The 15,692-nt window shown below is 40.4% G+C and overlaps 3 protein-coding genes across 3 annotated transcripts; all 3 read right to left on the bottom strand.

Moving 5' to 3' along the window:
- Nucleotides 1-1,311: 1,311 nt before the first annotated feature.
- LOC131259462 (trissin) lies at nt 1,312-3,711 on the bottom strand. Its single transcript, XM_058260962.1, has 2 exons — nt 3,675-3,711; nt 1,312-2,407 (listed from the first exon to the last, which is right to left on the bottom strand). The coding sequence occupies exons 1-2, from the start codon at nt 3,709-3,711 to the stop codon at nt 1,929-1,931; spliced, it is 516 nt and encodes a 171-aa protein (XP_058116945.1). The 3' UTR covers nt 1,312-1,928.
- A 3,081-nt stretch (nt 3,712-6,792) lies between these two features.
- Nucleotides 6,793-7,687, bottom strand: LOC131259459 (leucine-rich repeats and immunoglobulin-like domains protein sma-10). The gene is made up of 2 exons (XM_058260959.1): nt 7,619-7,687; nt 6,793-7,543 (listed from the first exon to the last, which is right to left on the bottom strand). Exons 1-2 carry the CDS (start codon nt 7,636-7,638, stop codon nt 6,793-6,795), a joined length of 771 nt encoding a protein of 256 aa, XP_058116942.1. The 5' UTR covers nt 7,639-7,687.
- Nucleotides 7,688-13,514: 5,827 nt separating this feature from the next.
- LOC131259447 (uncharacterized) lies at nt 13,515-15,352 on the bottom strand. Its single transcript, XM_058260947.1, has 4 exons — nt 14,786-15,352; nt 14,507-14,705; nt 14,331-14,431; nt 13,515-13,877 (listed from the first exon to the last, which is right to left on the bottom strand). The coding sequence occupies exons 1-4, from the start codon at nt 15,350-15,352 to the stop codon at nt 13,515-13,517; spliced, it is 1,230 nt and encodes a 409-aa protein (XP_058116930.1).
- Nucleotides 15,353-15,692: the final 340 nt, after the last annotated feature.

Raw genomic sequence — 15,692 nt, 5'->3', positions numbered from 1 at the left:
GGTTCGGTATTTTCCCAAACTCTAGCTATTTTTGATTTAAGCACACTCTTGCTCGTCGGGTGGCAATGAACTTCATATTTCCTACTACGTTTTATTACATAAAGCCCCACAACATAACGTTTCTATATGCTTCACGCCAAGCTCCGTATTTTTCGTTCTACGAATTTTTCGCCCATTGCTACCAAAAAGTTTGGTTTCGTCGGTGATCAATATATCCGGCCAACATTATATGGGCTGATTAACGTATTTTTTAGCAAATTCCAATCTCTTTCCCCTGTTCGCGGCACATATGAAAGGTTTTTTTCGTGTTATCCTCCCATTTTAACCATTTTTTCTTAATGCTCTTCGGACAGTTTCAGCAAAAATTGACGTTGAAATAGTGTTCGATATCTCTTCAGCTAATTTTGGAACACTGGAGGTTGGTTCTTGCCATGCTTTTCGGACTATTATTCTTCCGTCATTTTCTGATAGTATTCTTTTTCTCGAACTTCGTGGAACATTTTGCACTCTTCCTTCGTACCTCCCCCGGTCGATGACATGCTGGACTGTAGAATGTGTCCGCCCAATTATGTTACCAACTTTTCGCATTGAATATCCTTTGCAATACAGTGAAATAATTCGTTTTATCAATTCAACGCCAGTTTCCTTTCTTGACTCCTCCATTTCGAAACAACATTGAAACGCCCAAAGAAGTTTGCAAGTTGTCCCGAACCCTGTATTTCATAATTACCTAAGCCTACTTAATCTTTTTCAAGAAATTCCTGTAAGTTCTCCATTTTGTCAGATTTGGATTGAAATTAAGTTAACTTGGCCTATGAATATATCGCCCCTCTATAATATGCTTGTTGAATTTTACGGCTACGATGAGAATTGGCCAAGGTAATTGGGGTTAAACCAGCAAATCGACTGTGCGTTCACTTTTGGGAGTAACTATAAGTTTAAATTACCTTCAATACTTATTTTTGTTTTGATGATCGCAGCATTTGATCAAAAATCAAAACTTGTTCCAAATCAAAACACGACTATTGAATATAAAAAAAGATATCGATGTTGACGAGAAACGAATGGAAAATATGGTGAAAATGAACAATTTATTCATCTTTAGTGACCTATGAAGGGGAGAAACCCATTATTTTAGGGATATTGGCCCACGTTCCCGACTGAATAGCCATAGCAGCAGCTAGTCATAGTAAGGATTGAGTAAGATACTTATCTTAATGTATGCCTTGCGGAAATTTTCAAAAATTGTCATCATTCGAGCACGCAATTACATTTCTAGCTCCTCTTTTACTTACGTTATTTTGACATCACTGGCTCGGCTTTGCTGCATTTATTACATAAAAGAATCTACATTATACAATTGTTTTACAAATTTCAACACGTCATATCCTCTTCTAATGCTTCTTGTTTAATCAACAACACTCATACGACCTGGTAATGTCCATGAGTTTCTTGCGGATTCCCTCCGAAATCAATCAAAACCCTTACCGTACCGTTCCTCATGATCAGAGCGCTTGGAACCAAATCAAATTGGGCTAATTTCCCATTAATATGGGTTATGAAGCCTTTAAAAAATGGTTCACCCAGGGGTGAGTTAACTGATGTCGGATCAGAGATGGATAGGAGCACACGTTTCCTCAATCGGTTTGAGTCTTCTATACCGTCATGGTGAAACAGCGTGATGAAGTTCGGAAGGTGCACTTGTGTGGGTTCTTTTCGCGTGTCGTAGATGTATGGTGCTATCCCAATCGTTAATCATGTGCTGAACATATGTGAAAGGCGTGAGGTTGGATAGGACAAAAGGTTGTCGTCGACCGGAAGCTTACACCTACCCAGCACTAAATGTAAGCTTGTGGTCAAAAGTGTCTCATTCAGGAACGGATAGACAAAACTACCAGGCATACAACGATTGGGGTTCAGGTTGAAGCTTAAGACTCATACAGCAACTGCAAACGCCCAGATTCCATTTCTTCGGATGATTTTTCACTGCTTCTTTCGACGGTACGTCCTTCCTCGGATTCGGGTGAGCGTGGTGACGGATCTCCGGTGATGCTCCCCGTTCGAGACGGTGTTTGTGGTTCGCCGCGTGGAAGATGGTTTGACGAAATGATCGGAACGTACTCGTAGTCCAGGTCGTTATCTGCGTTAGCCATCACCAGCTGGCCCAAACGTCCGCCCAGGTGGTTTTCACGGGAGTTTTGTGCGGCCGCCTTCGCCGCATACCAGAATTCTAGATGTCTATCGGTTGCGCTGGGTCCCACAATCGGTGGCGAAGAGCTGCGCTTGCGAAGATAGTTAAAGCAGCAGGTCCGGAAATGACGTGTGCCGCATGCTGACGCACACTCGCGGCCACATGAATCGCATGACAAGGCCACCGGGAAGGAGCAAGCTACCCACAGCACACAACCTGTAGGTGATGAAATGAAACAAATGCAAATCGACATTTGCGCACCGGTGAGTGATGTGGCGATTCCTAGCGTGTGTGATTTATGGCTAGCGCTTATCATAGACAAGTGGTGGATTAAAGTCGTAAAACGATTTGATTAGACATATCTATTCATCTGATAACCCAATTCAATTTTATGGCATTATTAATTGATTCGGAAGTTGATTCGGATTAATTGATTCGGATTGATACGGAAAATTAGTAGGGAAAACCATTATAATTGAACCGCTTGACAGGTTGACCGAAATTGTTACGGGTGGTGATGACAGGCGTTATTGAAGCAAAGCGTGATTAGGTGGTACAGGACACGAAGAGATCAAAGATAAAATTAAAATAGATTCATCTGACATCTTCTTTCTTCGATACCTTCTAGGAATTCTAGGAATAAAATTGCTCTAGCCATGAAGGTTAAGAAAATGAATGTCATGTTTAATCACATTAATGGCTTGATAAACGAAATGTTGCAATTGAAGATTATTTTAGTGGAGCAAAACAAGGGTAAATGAAGTAGTTACTGTATTTGAGTTGGAGTGTGCGATATGATAATTTTGCCAACAAACCACGGATTCATTACTAAAATCTGTTTGTTATACAACAAAAAATGTATGGCATCATGTGTTAGTTGTTATCGTCAAAAACGTTGAAGCGAAGTTCAAACTCACAATTTAAGAAAAGTTCTTCTTCTTGGCGTAACGACCTCTTGGTCATGCCTGCCCGTTAAGGGCTTACGAGACTTTTTACCCTATGTGTACGTGGATAGTCAGTCCTTCTCGTACAGGGGAGGGGCCGGTCTCGGTTGGGATTCGAACCCACGCCGTCGAGGTGGTGAGCCCCGGCGCTCATGGGCCGATTATCTAACCGGTGCTACCGCTCGGCTGTCGCGGACCCCTTTTCGTTTGATGTCTGTTCTAATAAAAATTTTCTTAGTGTATGGAAAAGTAAACCTTTTTTTACATTTCTTATAGCATTTATAATCAACTTAATTATAATAATTAAGTTTGCATACTTTTTTTTAAAATTATTTTAGAATGATAATTGTTCTTTGCTATATTCCTATGACACTTTCTTTATCCCTGGCCCCCTGCCAACTTTCCCTTCATGTCTCGATAGGGGATTAACAAGACGTTTCACTTGAGCACTAGTTTTGTAAATTTTTCTTCGTATCACTTTAATCAAAGTATAATTTAAATAGGAAACTTTTAATCAGCTATTTGTTTACAATACTTACAACCAAAAATTATCGAAACATAGGCTGCTGAATTCATTGCGTTGCAGTATAATACTCGGTACACCAGGGAAACGTCTATCGCTTCGTTTCAGTACACTCTGTAGACTATCTTTACGTTAAGAAATATTCACGTCTTGTGCTGCTTTTTGGTTTACAAGGATGTATCACCTCACTTAGAACTACTTTTCATTTTTGTGTATCCATCTTCCAAGTCCAAAATCTGTCCTACTGGTGCTTAAACCTGACGCACCTGTTGCTTGTACCGAGAAGGTTAACGGAAAACTGCACTTTCTCCTTGGAAAGCCGGCCGTATTTATACACAAATTTTCCACCACATTGTCTCCTTACGATACCACCAGCTACCGCCGTCCACTGCGGCAAGATGCTTCGTTGTGGCATCGTTGGCCCTTATCACACTAAGGTGGTCCTCTCGCGTGGGGAGAGGTAAACTGACGTCATGGATGCGAGGACCGAATGCGTGTGGAGCATTTTGAATTTTCCCGCGCAATCTACTCCGATGTTAGTCTCTCGTTTTGCCTGGTGGGATCTTTCCTGCTCTCACTGGTGTAGTGGTCGTACGGGTGGTTCGAGTTTATCACCCGTTAGCCGTTAGTGGTTTTTGTACGGTCTGATATTCCATTTGTAGGGTTTTACTACGCTGTTTCCATGCGTTCTGCAAGCGGAGAGATTCAGCCAAACTTGTCTTCAGGTTAGTTAATCGAATTATTAAATTTGAATTCAATTATTTCCACAATGGACACTCGGGATGTAACCATGGCGACAAGATGGCGCATTGAAATGGTATTTTGAAACGATTCGTCATATCCGACGTCCGAAGATACCTCGCCACAAAACTGTTAATTCGATTTGTCTTGAAGTTTATGAATTCGAGGTCCGGAAATAATTGAACATTATTTCAGGCCCCTAGCAACATTCAGATGTATTCATAGTTTGATTCGTGACCATGTCGTTATGACGTATAGAATGTGCGATTGCGAAGCAGTCTCTAAAGAAATAGATTTATCTTATTATTTCGATGAACTCACATCTTATGACTACAGGTCGAGTGAGTACCGCAGAGGCCGTACTAGAAAAATGCACATTTTCGACAAAAAAACAAACGAAAGGCAGCAGCTATGGCATCATCCAACGATCAAAAGTTAGCTACAAGTAAGTGCAACAAGTAATAAATATGCTAATTTCTTGCGACTTTGTCAGGCCTTGTCCATATTTTGAAAAAATCGATCGCTCGCCGAGAGCAATCAAAGTGACATTGCAAAATATGTTTTCCAATGAAACCATATTTATTTTATCATGTCGTACGGACAGTTTGGGCTCATGTCGGTGGAGGTGAGATACATTATTATTTTATTTTATAATATGAACAGGTCAATCCAAATAATGCGTAGTTCCATCAACAAATTTTCATACAGTTGCATGCAAAGGTTTTTAAAGAGTTGCTTTAAGGTCACAAATGTGCAATTTTTTTGCCTTCCAAAATGTTATTTATTGGATTAAGTTTTTTAGATTACTTTAAACCATCCTAGCACATCATTTTTATGGTTGATTTGTTATAATCATTGCACATAGAAAGATCGCTAACGGAGAATAATATAGATGTTCCGTATCTTTAAGACCTAGGGCTTGACAAGTATGCCATATCACATACTTATGTGTTGATTAGATAGTTTTTAGATCGCATGTTGAAGATTTTGACGGCATGTTGAAGAAAAACTTCCATTCTATGGAATGAGATCTTTAAACATTGACAAAGTGGAACGTAGGCCACTTTGTTGAACAGAAAACCATAAAAACAGCCAAAATGGATGACAAAAAAGTATCCATGATACGTATTGTAGTATTTATTAAGCAAAAATTGTGTTTTTAATATTTGATATGGCCGCCATTTGCATCAATAACCGCCTGCAAGCGTCGCGGCATCGATTCAACTAAGTGTTGTAGTAGATAGAATTTACAAACTTATTCAGTGCGGCAGTGTCCCAACTAAATACATTAATTTAAGATAATGATAAATTGTCGGTATTCATTAAGGAATATATATAATGTGATATTCATTGCGACAAAACACATTTTTAATTGAAGCTAAAAACACAGTTTACTATCGATCTAACGCTTCTTGACATAGTCTACTTTTTATTGAAATAGTAGATGCTAAAAAAATCTTTGTTTTAAGAACAATCTGAGAGTTTTAAATCGTTTTATTATGTTTTGTAGTAGAATAGAGCATACAAAATTGATCTTTGAAAACTCGGGGATGTTACTTGAACAGACTGTGAGATATTAAAGTTTTTCGCTTAAAGGGTGCATTTCTTATTTCACATCACATTATTTTCTTTCTTTTTCAGTATTCGGCAATATTCATTCAAACCATAATGGCCATCCAAGTTTATCATTTTTGAGTAATTCAAATTTCATCTTTCATCTCTATTTTCTAAATCACTTAGCGAGTGTGCGACAGTTATAAAAAAAACCCATGGTACTATAAAATCTAAAATAATCCGCAAATTCGTCGGGAGTTAACTGTAGTTTCGTTAATGGTATATGCCATTGTTGTTTTTTATATTGATATGTGAAGTAGGCCATCTTAGGACGTCTCCGGGTTATGAATCAATAATGCACAGCAGTTTCGTTTATAATCTCTTGACTATACGTAATATGATTAGAGATTATAAAGCTGGCGGCATATGTTATTGCAATTTGTATAGCGGCCTGAAAGTTGATCACAAAAATGTATGAGTAGTTTTTTAACTAGACTTTATTAAACAAAAACATAGTTTATGAGCAAAGAGTATTCGTCGTAGAGTAAAACGGGTTTTTATTGTTTTATCAAGCAAGATTTTGTTGATTGTTTGTCAAATTCCAACAACTCAAGCAGCAATGCCATTTTGATGCTGATCTGCGAATCTGAAATCTATGGAGATGGTAAGTGGATGGCGAATAGTGTTATCTTTTAAATAATTGATTCTGCCTTGTAGATCAGATTCAAATGTTTATTACTGTGTTTGTGTTTTTATTAATCAACATCAACTAACAAGTGTAGCTTATGTTGCGGAGTAGAGAATATATTTTCAGCTTATTTAAATGCGCAAAATGTGCACTAGAGCAAAACACTTTTCAAGCGAGGAAACGATTGTTGGCTGGAGAGGTTTAGGCGCTTGATAGGATTTCCGGTGAGATTGAGCATCCGGAGCGCCGGGAACAGCCAAACGCCGACGTCTAGCTTGGTCAGCTGATTTTCCGCCATATTCGCTTCCTCTAGGTTGCCCAACGATATAACGCCACTGCCTGCCGTTGCACTGATCAACCGGTTGCGTGCGAGGTTGATTACCCGAATGTACGGCATGAACGAGAACACGTCAAAGTTGACCGTGTGCAGCATATTGTCGCTGAGATCCAGTTCCTCGAGCATATTGAGGTACTTGAAGCTTCCGATGGCAGTCAGCAGGTTGTTGCGCATGTTCAACTTTCGCAGGGCATAGCTCTTTTCCGAGTCGATGTACACCCGCGATATCCAGTTGTCGGCCACGTCCAGCTCGAGCACGGTCTCGGGCATGTCCAGCCCCACCATACGTACTCCGTTCATTTGCAGGTAGCGAACACGTCGCATGCGATAGAACAGCTCACCCGAGAAGATCACCACCGTACTGTCGGTGTTGACAAAGTCGTAGTACTGTCCGATGCGGATCTTCTCGTACCGATCGTCCGGAAACACGAGCCCACGGACATCCGTTCGGGCCGTGATGCGGAGCCGCTGCACTGTGCACCACTTGTTTTCCACCACCTGGCAGGCCACATGGCTGTAGCGTGCCTGCACGAGCCCACACAGCGTAGCCACGATAGCGAGTGTCCTGGAAAGGAACGTGAAGAACCGGTCAGCATAACGAGGCAAAACTCTCGCTACTGGACCCAAAAGGAGCACTTACAGAACGCCATACTTAGCCATGCTTCCGCACTGGAGTGCGACTGTTCTCTGACTAATGCTAGAACATCGGTGTGCACTCTGGACGATAAGTATCGTGTTGCGGCTAACGACCACCTTCCCAACCCTTGCTCTAAGCCGAGCCCAGACCGATCGACGTCACAAGATTTAAGCGCGGGGTCGGAAAATGCCACCGTAGTGGGACTGCTGCTACTGACCTGACCGACTGCTCCCGATACACGCAACCGATAGATGATGATATTCCTCTTGGCTGTCTAGCTCGACAGCGATCGTATCTGATCGCCCGCTATGCGGTTCACATTCCCATTGACAGCTGACGGCGGTGGCGGCGGCGTCGACGGCGGCGACAGGGTGCATGGCATATCTTACATTTCAGGGGCTAGGGAGGAAAGTGTTACTACACGAGTGCGAGGGCGTTCGACTCGTTGAGGCAGAGGCTGAGGTGTAAAGCACAAACGTATCCATTCATTTATCAGTCGTTTATAGACTTTTGCTCGTTAATTGGTGGTTGCTCAACCATTTCGCGTACGCGCTTTGCGAGTTTGCTCTATTTAATGGCGATCAATTGCGCATCGAGTGCGGAAATACCGGCGAAACTAGCAAAGTTTCCTTTGCTTCCTCCACCGGATATCGATTGCCGAACGCACGCACGCTAGGTGTGGTGCAATTCTCTGTCATCGTGAACGCACTACTCCAGTATGGAAAATGAGTCCACTGTCTTCGGAGATAAAGACAGTGTTCTTCGTTCGGTTAGAGACTAGTGGTAATTAGTCGCTCCACTTGCAATCGATTCCGATCGGTAGAAACTATGTGGCGAGGTGAGCTGGTTGATTCTTTGTTTTAAGGTCACAGTAATGTTTATGAATGTTGATACGATTTATGTGCAGTTATGTCGTTTCCGTTCTTCAACTGCTGAGATAAGCATGTCGTAAAACTAAAGAAAACTGGCAAAACAGAAAAAAGCAACACAATAATGCTATTTACTAAACGGGTTGTGCTCAGAACGGAAATAAGCCAACCGGGAAGGTATTTATCATCCATTTTGAGCCCGTCCGGATTTCCAATGGGTGGTAAATAATTGTTTTTCTCACAAATAAACCCCACACCGGAAAGCTCATCGAGTAGCTTCTCCCGCAAAGCATTGCTTGGTAAACATTCACATAAGTTCTAGATAGCATGCTAACGTAGAAAACAAATCTATTTCAGTTAGAAATGAAGTCTGTGGAATGGGCCAAAATTAGATTGTTGACAACAATTTACAATTAGTTAGTTAGCAATCGCCTAAGCGATGCTATAAGAATGATAAAAGAAGTGCTTTCTACCATAGGTGATGGGATTGGTGGTGTAGCTATAATTAGTAGCAAAGCTAATTAATGTTCATAGAACTGCATTGTTTGCCTGTTTTAATTTCATATCTTCTCAAATGTACGTGTAGCGTGTTCCTTTAAAGTGGTATTGTCAGCGTTAAGCATATTTTGTTTTAAATGTACACCTCACGTGTATGATGGATTTTTCCTACTAAAATTGTATAATTAAGTCGGATTAGGCTTTTTTATTAGTTTGAATGAATAAAGATTTTATTTATTTTTATTTATCGACATACCTAATAAAATAGGCGTTTTACACAAATTGTACAAAATGGTAAGATAGATACTTACCACACCAAAGCTTATCAATTGAATTCAATTTCAAGTTCAATTTGAAATTTTCAAAATTAAATATTAAATTTAATAAAGCGATGTGGAATGTTGAAATACATTCTGCGACATCTTCGACGTTTTCGGCCATGCCTGTGTATAAACCTTTACTTGACATTCAGTGGTATCTAGAGGATTGCCTCTCGGATAGGGGAAAATATGATTTTGGTTAGGATACGCAATCCCTTCGATTGTTGTGCATTCACTGTATTATCACTAGCGCAATAATTCTAACACGAAATGCATTAAACACACCAAAAACGGCATGAGAAAATGATACAATAGAGATACGTACCTGAATATCTCCTTGCGATACGAATCCTGAAACGAGATCTTGTTTGCGAAATTAGATGCAACATGGTTCAACCACTTTTTTCAGTAACTCTTTTCAATTTATTGTATATTTAATCTTCGTCGTGTCACAGGAAGATTTTTTAATATTGTGAAATTAGCTGCTTAGACTAGTTGAGTGTGCTCGTTTCTTTTTGCTTGTGAACTAATTTTGCAAGGCTCCGTAATAAGGCCGTGCGCCTGTTTAGTGACCCAAGTCGTATGAAGTAATGGTTACCTTTCTGGTTTACCTATGTCTAGCTTACTTTTTTTATTGAATTATTTTAATAAATTGTCTTGTGTTTCGGGAAATGCATGGATTTATATTTCTGTGAGTTTTGTTTTATTTTTCTTTATGGTGCGCTACGATGACGCTATGCTCGATGCGCAGTTCTAGATGCATGTAACTGGAACCATTGCTTATGAGTCAATTGTAATTATTCATTAGAAATTTAAATTTGATCAGTTATTTGGATGCGTCGTACAATTTCAGGAAACTAGGGAATGCGTGAGAGCTTATGTTTTTGAGCAGGGCCACTAAGCTATTGTTTCTTGACTGTATTTTCGCAAGTGGTGACAAAAACTCATTGTAAAATAAAACGACTAGTTTATTTCTTTCGATGACTCTGATTGAAAATCGTTAATACGCGATATGATCGTGTTAATATTATATCTACCCCTAAATTGCATTGCGTATTGACTTAGTTTCTGTAGCGCATTTAACCAGTTATCTTGCGCAGTTGACCTCGAGGATGTATCAATATGTGAAAGTCGGCACCGTTGCTGCGTCGTCACACAATTTTAGCTTAGAGAAATTTTTTATTCATAACGTTTTACGTTAATTAGCGTCCTTCGTGGGACTTTGCGTTAACTATTTTTCGAGCATCATGCATTTTGAAGAAACTACCAAAGCTGTAAAACTACACCTTTGTGAATGTAATGGAAATTTTTGTTGAAATTGCCCTTTTTTTATAACAATAGTATTTCGGTTGTATCAATCATACAATAATACTCACGAGCGTGGATTGGTTTCTAAAGTTTTGTTAGCTCTTACAGAACGTCATACGTTTGAATTGAAGGCACACCGAATTGATAGGATTTTCCTTTTCAGCGATGCAAAAGAATTGAGTAGTGAATGAATTGTTTGAAGATAGCAAAAAATATGAAAGTATTTTCACACGAATTAATCATCAGAACTGGTTCAGCATTAGTGCACATAATAACATAGTGTTATTTCTGTCTGATTTTTTTCTGGAAAGATTTTTTCTGTTTGGTTTCCGATTGTGCCGTTCGTTCGTACACCAATCTTATGGCCCAGGTTAAGTAGCTGTGTCTCACTCTTCAAATCACCTGTATTACTTAAAAACTGATCACAACGTAAGCACTTGATGAGAGCAGAATGCTTCAAGTTGGAACAATCTGTGATTAATTCACACGACTGTTAAGAAAGCGAATAACTATATCATAAAGTAGGATATTCAAATGCAGAGTGCGCTCGTTAGTGACATTGGAGTTGCTGTAACGTTCCCCACAAAAGGGCTTTGTCCAACGTAAGTTCATACTTGCAGTGATAGCTATATCACTTAACATTGATTTATCGAACTCTCTTAATAAACTCAAGATCATTTGAAAATACACTTGACGGTTGATTTACAATTGTTAACTTTTCCTAAACTTATACACCTGGTTGCCACATGTCTTATTTGTCCTTCCAAGTTACTGCGGTTCTTTGGGATATTTATTGCATAAGAGTATTAACCTTTTGAGCTCTTCCATTTTTGGATTCGAGTTTAACACGATTTGCAGTTTAAAGGTAGAATGAAACAGATCGTGGTTATTTGCAGCATTGCATACATATCACAACATAGCTAACTGCACTTCTTTGTGCAGTCTGAATATGATTCTCTTTAATGCGGTTACTCCTACGAATAGGACTAGTTCCGAAGCAATGACATAATTTTCAACGGCAAGTAAAGCATGTGCGGCTCCTTCTTGCCACCATCGATATTTGCGTTATTGTTCAATTAGTAATGATGGCTACTAACAACCTATTCTCCATTTCTAGTATTGTTCTAACTGTATCACTACTATCACCCGACATGAGGGGCTACCTTCGAGCGTTCTACTTTTACTGCCATGGCAGTTGCTAATCCTACTTGATTTGTTTCGAAGAGTATCGCTCGTTGCTACTTAAAACTAGGGTTAGACGATAGTCTAAGCTAAGCTTGGTATCATTTTGTTTGTTTGGATATGTTTCTAATCGCATCGACTAGAAACTTGTTAAGCACGATGTTACACATGTCTGTAGTGCTTTCAATTCGCTTCTTTTAAAAATGTAAATACCGAGTTTACCATTGACGTGACAGCGAAGTAATAGGATGCCATAATGTTAATGTTGAAACGCTTGTATGAACATCCATAAAAGATACAAAACTTGTAGACCCACCAGAGGCCGGTTGTTTGTTGGGTGTTTGAAACTTAGTCAAAGAACATAGAGACAAAAACACGCATAACCAATGCCTAAATGCATTCTTCGAAATTTTTGATGTTGATATCCGACCTTTCCCTTTTAAGGTTTTGAAATCGCATCAACGGTCTAACAATATAAAAAAAGTTGGCAAACAAATATCATTGCGCTGCCACGTCTCGTTTAAACGGGGAAAACAGGTTTCTTGGGTTAGTTTCTATATTCATGCGTTACTTACTGATAAACAACTGCAAGATTATTGGATTTTGAAAGGCAATTAATGAGATACAACTCATTCGTTTTATTATTTTTGCGTTCGCTTTGCTTTGCTGGAATTAATTCGAAGAGAGATTTTGTCTATTCTAACCAATAGTTGGTCTATTTAAGTGGTATAATTATGATCTTTACGCTAATGCTCTACTCTTAGGTATGACTTTTGGTAGTCCCCGAAGATTGAAACGCAAACACGTAAAGAAGCAGATCAGTGGCTGCTGAGCATTTTAAACCATTTTTAATGAATTTTTAAAACTGCGACTATCTTTACGAATTTCTTGATAAACTAGGCGACAATAAGAGCCGGCTTAAACATACAGAATTTTTAATTCTTTAAAAATTTGTAAATATTTCCATTTCCAACTTATTCAATCATTCTTGATCTTGGGCACTTCTATGAAGCTACCGTATTTTTGTTTTATGATGCCTGGAAAAGGTTCAGATCATGAATTCTAGAATCGTTTAATAGACGAACAGAGTTGAGAGGCTATTTTTCGGTTAGGTGACTTTTATTCGAAATAGTTAACGAATAAAAATAAAAAATTACCGTAGGGCATATGAGTTGAATTATCCTCAAAATTTTCCAGGAATGAGGAGGTTTCAGACAACCCGTCAGTTACACAAGCCGCAAACAAATGCAAACCTTTAGTTTAGATTAAAGGTACTGTCTTCAATCTCTTTGTATTCTAGTTCTCACAGTGAACCAGAAGAATTCATTTTTAAGAGCATAAAACATTCGTGCTCGTAATCATAGCACCATCTAATCTTACGGCACGATATTGTGAGCCTAACACCCGCTTTAGCTGAAGGGCCGAGAAATTACAGTAAATAACTATTGCCTATAAATGTTGCTTATCTGTCGTTATGATAATGCGCGCACTGAGTGGATCAATGTCACTCTTTCCATCTACCAAGAGATCAATGCAGTTGGATTTGGAATTGCCGCTGCTATCCTACAACCGAGGAGCTTTAAGGTAGAGTCACTATTGATACCTGTTCAACTTATATCTACAACCACTAGCGCTTCGCGACTAACTCTTTGAATTTCAGCTGACCTTCGATATAATTTGCCGGCGTTTCAAGCAAGCAAACTGGATCAGTATGGTGCACCACTAATCGATCTTGCTCGTCTTGATGATGATGTTGTTTTCCTGCAGCATCGAGACCGACTTGGCCGGCGACGATGAGCGCGACGATGGACGGGATGACGAGATGAGATGTGGCGGCAGCGAGGTAGACGAGGCCATACTAGAAGCGGGAATGTTGGGAGTTGCATCGCCGGGCGTTCCATTTTTGATGAACGGAGGATTGCTGACTACCGAGGGGGGTAGTGGGCTGAACAGGAATGTCACCAGTTTGCATAGAAGCGTGCAGAGGATGGCCTCGTGGAATACTGCACAGATGCGATAGTTGGGCCCTTCAAAGGGGTCCTTCAATGCAGGGCATAGCATGTGATTAAGATTTACTTGAAAGGGCTGCGGGATAAGAAGAACATTGTTAGATATTTTGAAAAATTGAGAAATGAGAAATCCCACTTATAAAATACAAAAAAGATTTTCTATTTTGTTTTGATACCTAAATAATATTTTTAAATTAAATTGCAAGCTAAATGATATAGTAACTGTTTTGCCTACAGTTTGAACAATATAATTTGAACAGTGTTTACGCATTTTGCATTCGTTTTGCGTATCACCACAATTGTTCTTAATTATGATTCGAAAAATCATATTGAAAAGTTTGATTTGATAATCGAAATTTGCTATTGGATACTAGTACTGAACGCAGTTCGTCGAACAATGTCGATTGGGTACTTTTCATAATTTTTTATCCCGGAAGGCTTGTCGAACACGCGTTTACAAGTATCTACGCGATCCTCAATGACTAAGTTGATAAATAAAAATAAATAATCAAAACAAAAAGTGACTTACGGTAGCTACGGGTTGTAGAACCCCGAAGTGATAGATGATTAAAATTGCGTAACCGATCACATTCCATGTGAAATCGTTTAAAGCTTCCATGTTGTAAACTCCTACAATAACGTACGATAAGAATAATTATCAGTAGGTATAAGAAAAATCCACGGATTCGCTCTAAGTGTCGTTACCTCCTGTCTTTAGTAGATAGATTGGTATAATGCACATGAGAGCGTGCTGGATCCAGTAGATGGATGCTTCAAGTGGCAACTGTCTACTGTCGGTTTCCGGAAACATAAATGCTAACAGTGGTCCATTCAGATAGTTCATCTGGATCCGAAAGAGCACCGTACTGGTCTTTGTCGGTTTGTTGCAGGCCAACAGATAGATCTGCGAAGAGATAGAAGAGAGCGTTTATGTTTTTATAAATGTCTCATCGGGGTTGTTGAATTTGAAGGATTGGAAGTTACCTGCATCAGGGTGGTTATATGGCAAGGATTTAAAATGTAGATAACAGTCCTAGTTGCGAATTTAAAGCCTATCTCTACACCCAACGTGAGTGTCATGGTGACCAGTAAAAACTGTTTGCCCCAGCTGGGCACGAGCGAGTCGCCCGGATACATCCATCCGCCTCGTCCGGACAGCGAGCTCGGCTGGTTACAGCGTTGGCAGCAGAACTCGTCCGCAATGCCGCTAGCTATGGATGCCGAGGAGAACGATCGCTCCCGGTGGTGTGGCATCAGCAGATCTCGGGGCTCCGGATCGGCGTGGCGCTGATAGTGGAGGTGATGCAGATTGTGATTGCTGCCGCTGAGCGGCTTGTTGGCACCGAGCACTCCACCGACCAGCCGGTCCAGCTGGCGGTTGGTGATCGGTTTGAGCCGGCTGACCGACCATTTGATCGCCAGCAGGCAGAGCGGTATCGTGATGACTGTTTCGATCAGCTTCCGGCTCGGCGTGAGGTACTCCGCGCATTCTGGTCCGGTATTGCGTGGTACGGAACCGTTGACGCCATCGTACGCCCAGCCAAATTGCATCGTGTCGAGTGCAAGTTCGGCAAGCAAGCTTAAACACCAACTACCAGGTCACCAGGCTTTGAGCGGGTCGCCTAGCTGCACTTCGAAGGCGATAGCTTACTTCCTGCGGTTGAACTGCACAGACCGAGCTTGGCGTTGGAACTGTTTGGCTGAAAATAGAACGTCCCAGTGGGAATGGTTAGACATTGGGTAGCATAGAGTTGGGCATTGGACATCGCACAATTGAATTACATGTCCCTAGAAACCTTCATTGCGGAACGGGTACGGTACAAATTAGATTAGAATCGATTGGTTCGGCCGCGGGGAGCACCAAACTCGATCAGTGTGCTGTGTGGCCGAA

The sequence above is a fragment of the Anopheles coustani genome, chromosome 3 (assembly GCF_943734705.1).
Source record: "Anopheles coustani chromosome 3, idAnoCousDA_361_x.2, whole genome shotgun sequence".
NCBI classification, from domain to species: domain Eukaryota; kingdom Metazoa; phylum Arthropoda; class Insecta; order Diptera; family Culicidae; genus Anopheles; species Anopheles coustani.
Note: the sequence above shows the minus strand (reverse complement) of the source record. Positions and strands in the feature narration are given on the sequence as shown.

What these genes read in the sequence shown, in the direction of transcription:
- LOC131259462 (XM_058260962.1), bottom strand. Translation starts at nt 3,711, where the DNA reads ATGAATTCAGCAGCCTATGTTTCGATAATTTTTGGTT. An exon ending in TGTTTCGATAATTTTTGGTT is followed by an intron (nt 2,408 to 3,674) that starts GTAAGTATTGTA and finishes CATCACCTACAG; the next exon opens with GTTGTGTGCTGTGGGTAGCT.
- LOC131259459 (XM_058260959.1), bottom strand. Translation starts at nt 7,638, where the DNA reads ATGGCTAAGTATGGCGTTCT. An exon ending in ATGGCTAAGTATGGCGTTCT is followed by an intron (nt 7,544 to 7,618) that starts GTAAGTGCTCCT and finishes GTTCCTTTCCAG; the next exon opens with GACACTCGCTATCGTGGCTA.
- LOC131259447 (XM_058260947.1), bottom strand. Translation starts at nt 15,352, where the DNA reads ATGCAATTTGGCTGGGCGTACGATGGCGTCAACGGTTCCGTACCACGC. An exon ending in CTATCTACTAAAGACAGGAG is followed by an intron (nt 14,432 to 14,506) that starts GTAACGACACTT and finishes ACGTTATTGTAG; the next exon opens with GAGTTTACAACATGGAAGCT. An exon ending in TTCTACAACCCGTAGCTACC is followed by an intron (nt 13,878 to 14,330) that starts GTAAGTCACTTT and finishes CTTATCCCGCAG; the next exon opens with CCCTTTCAAGTAAATCTTAA.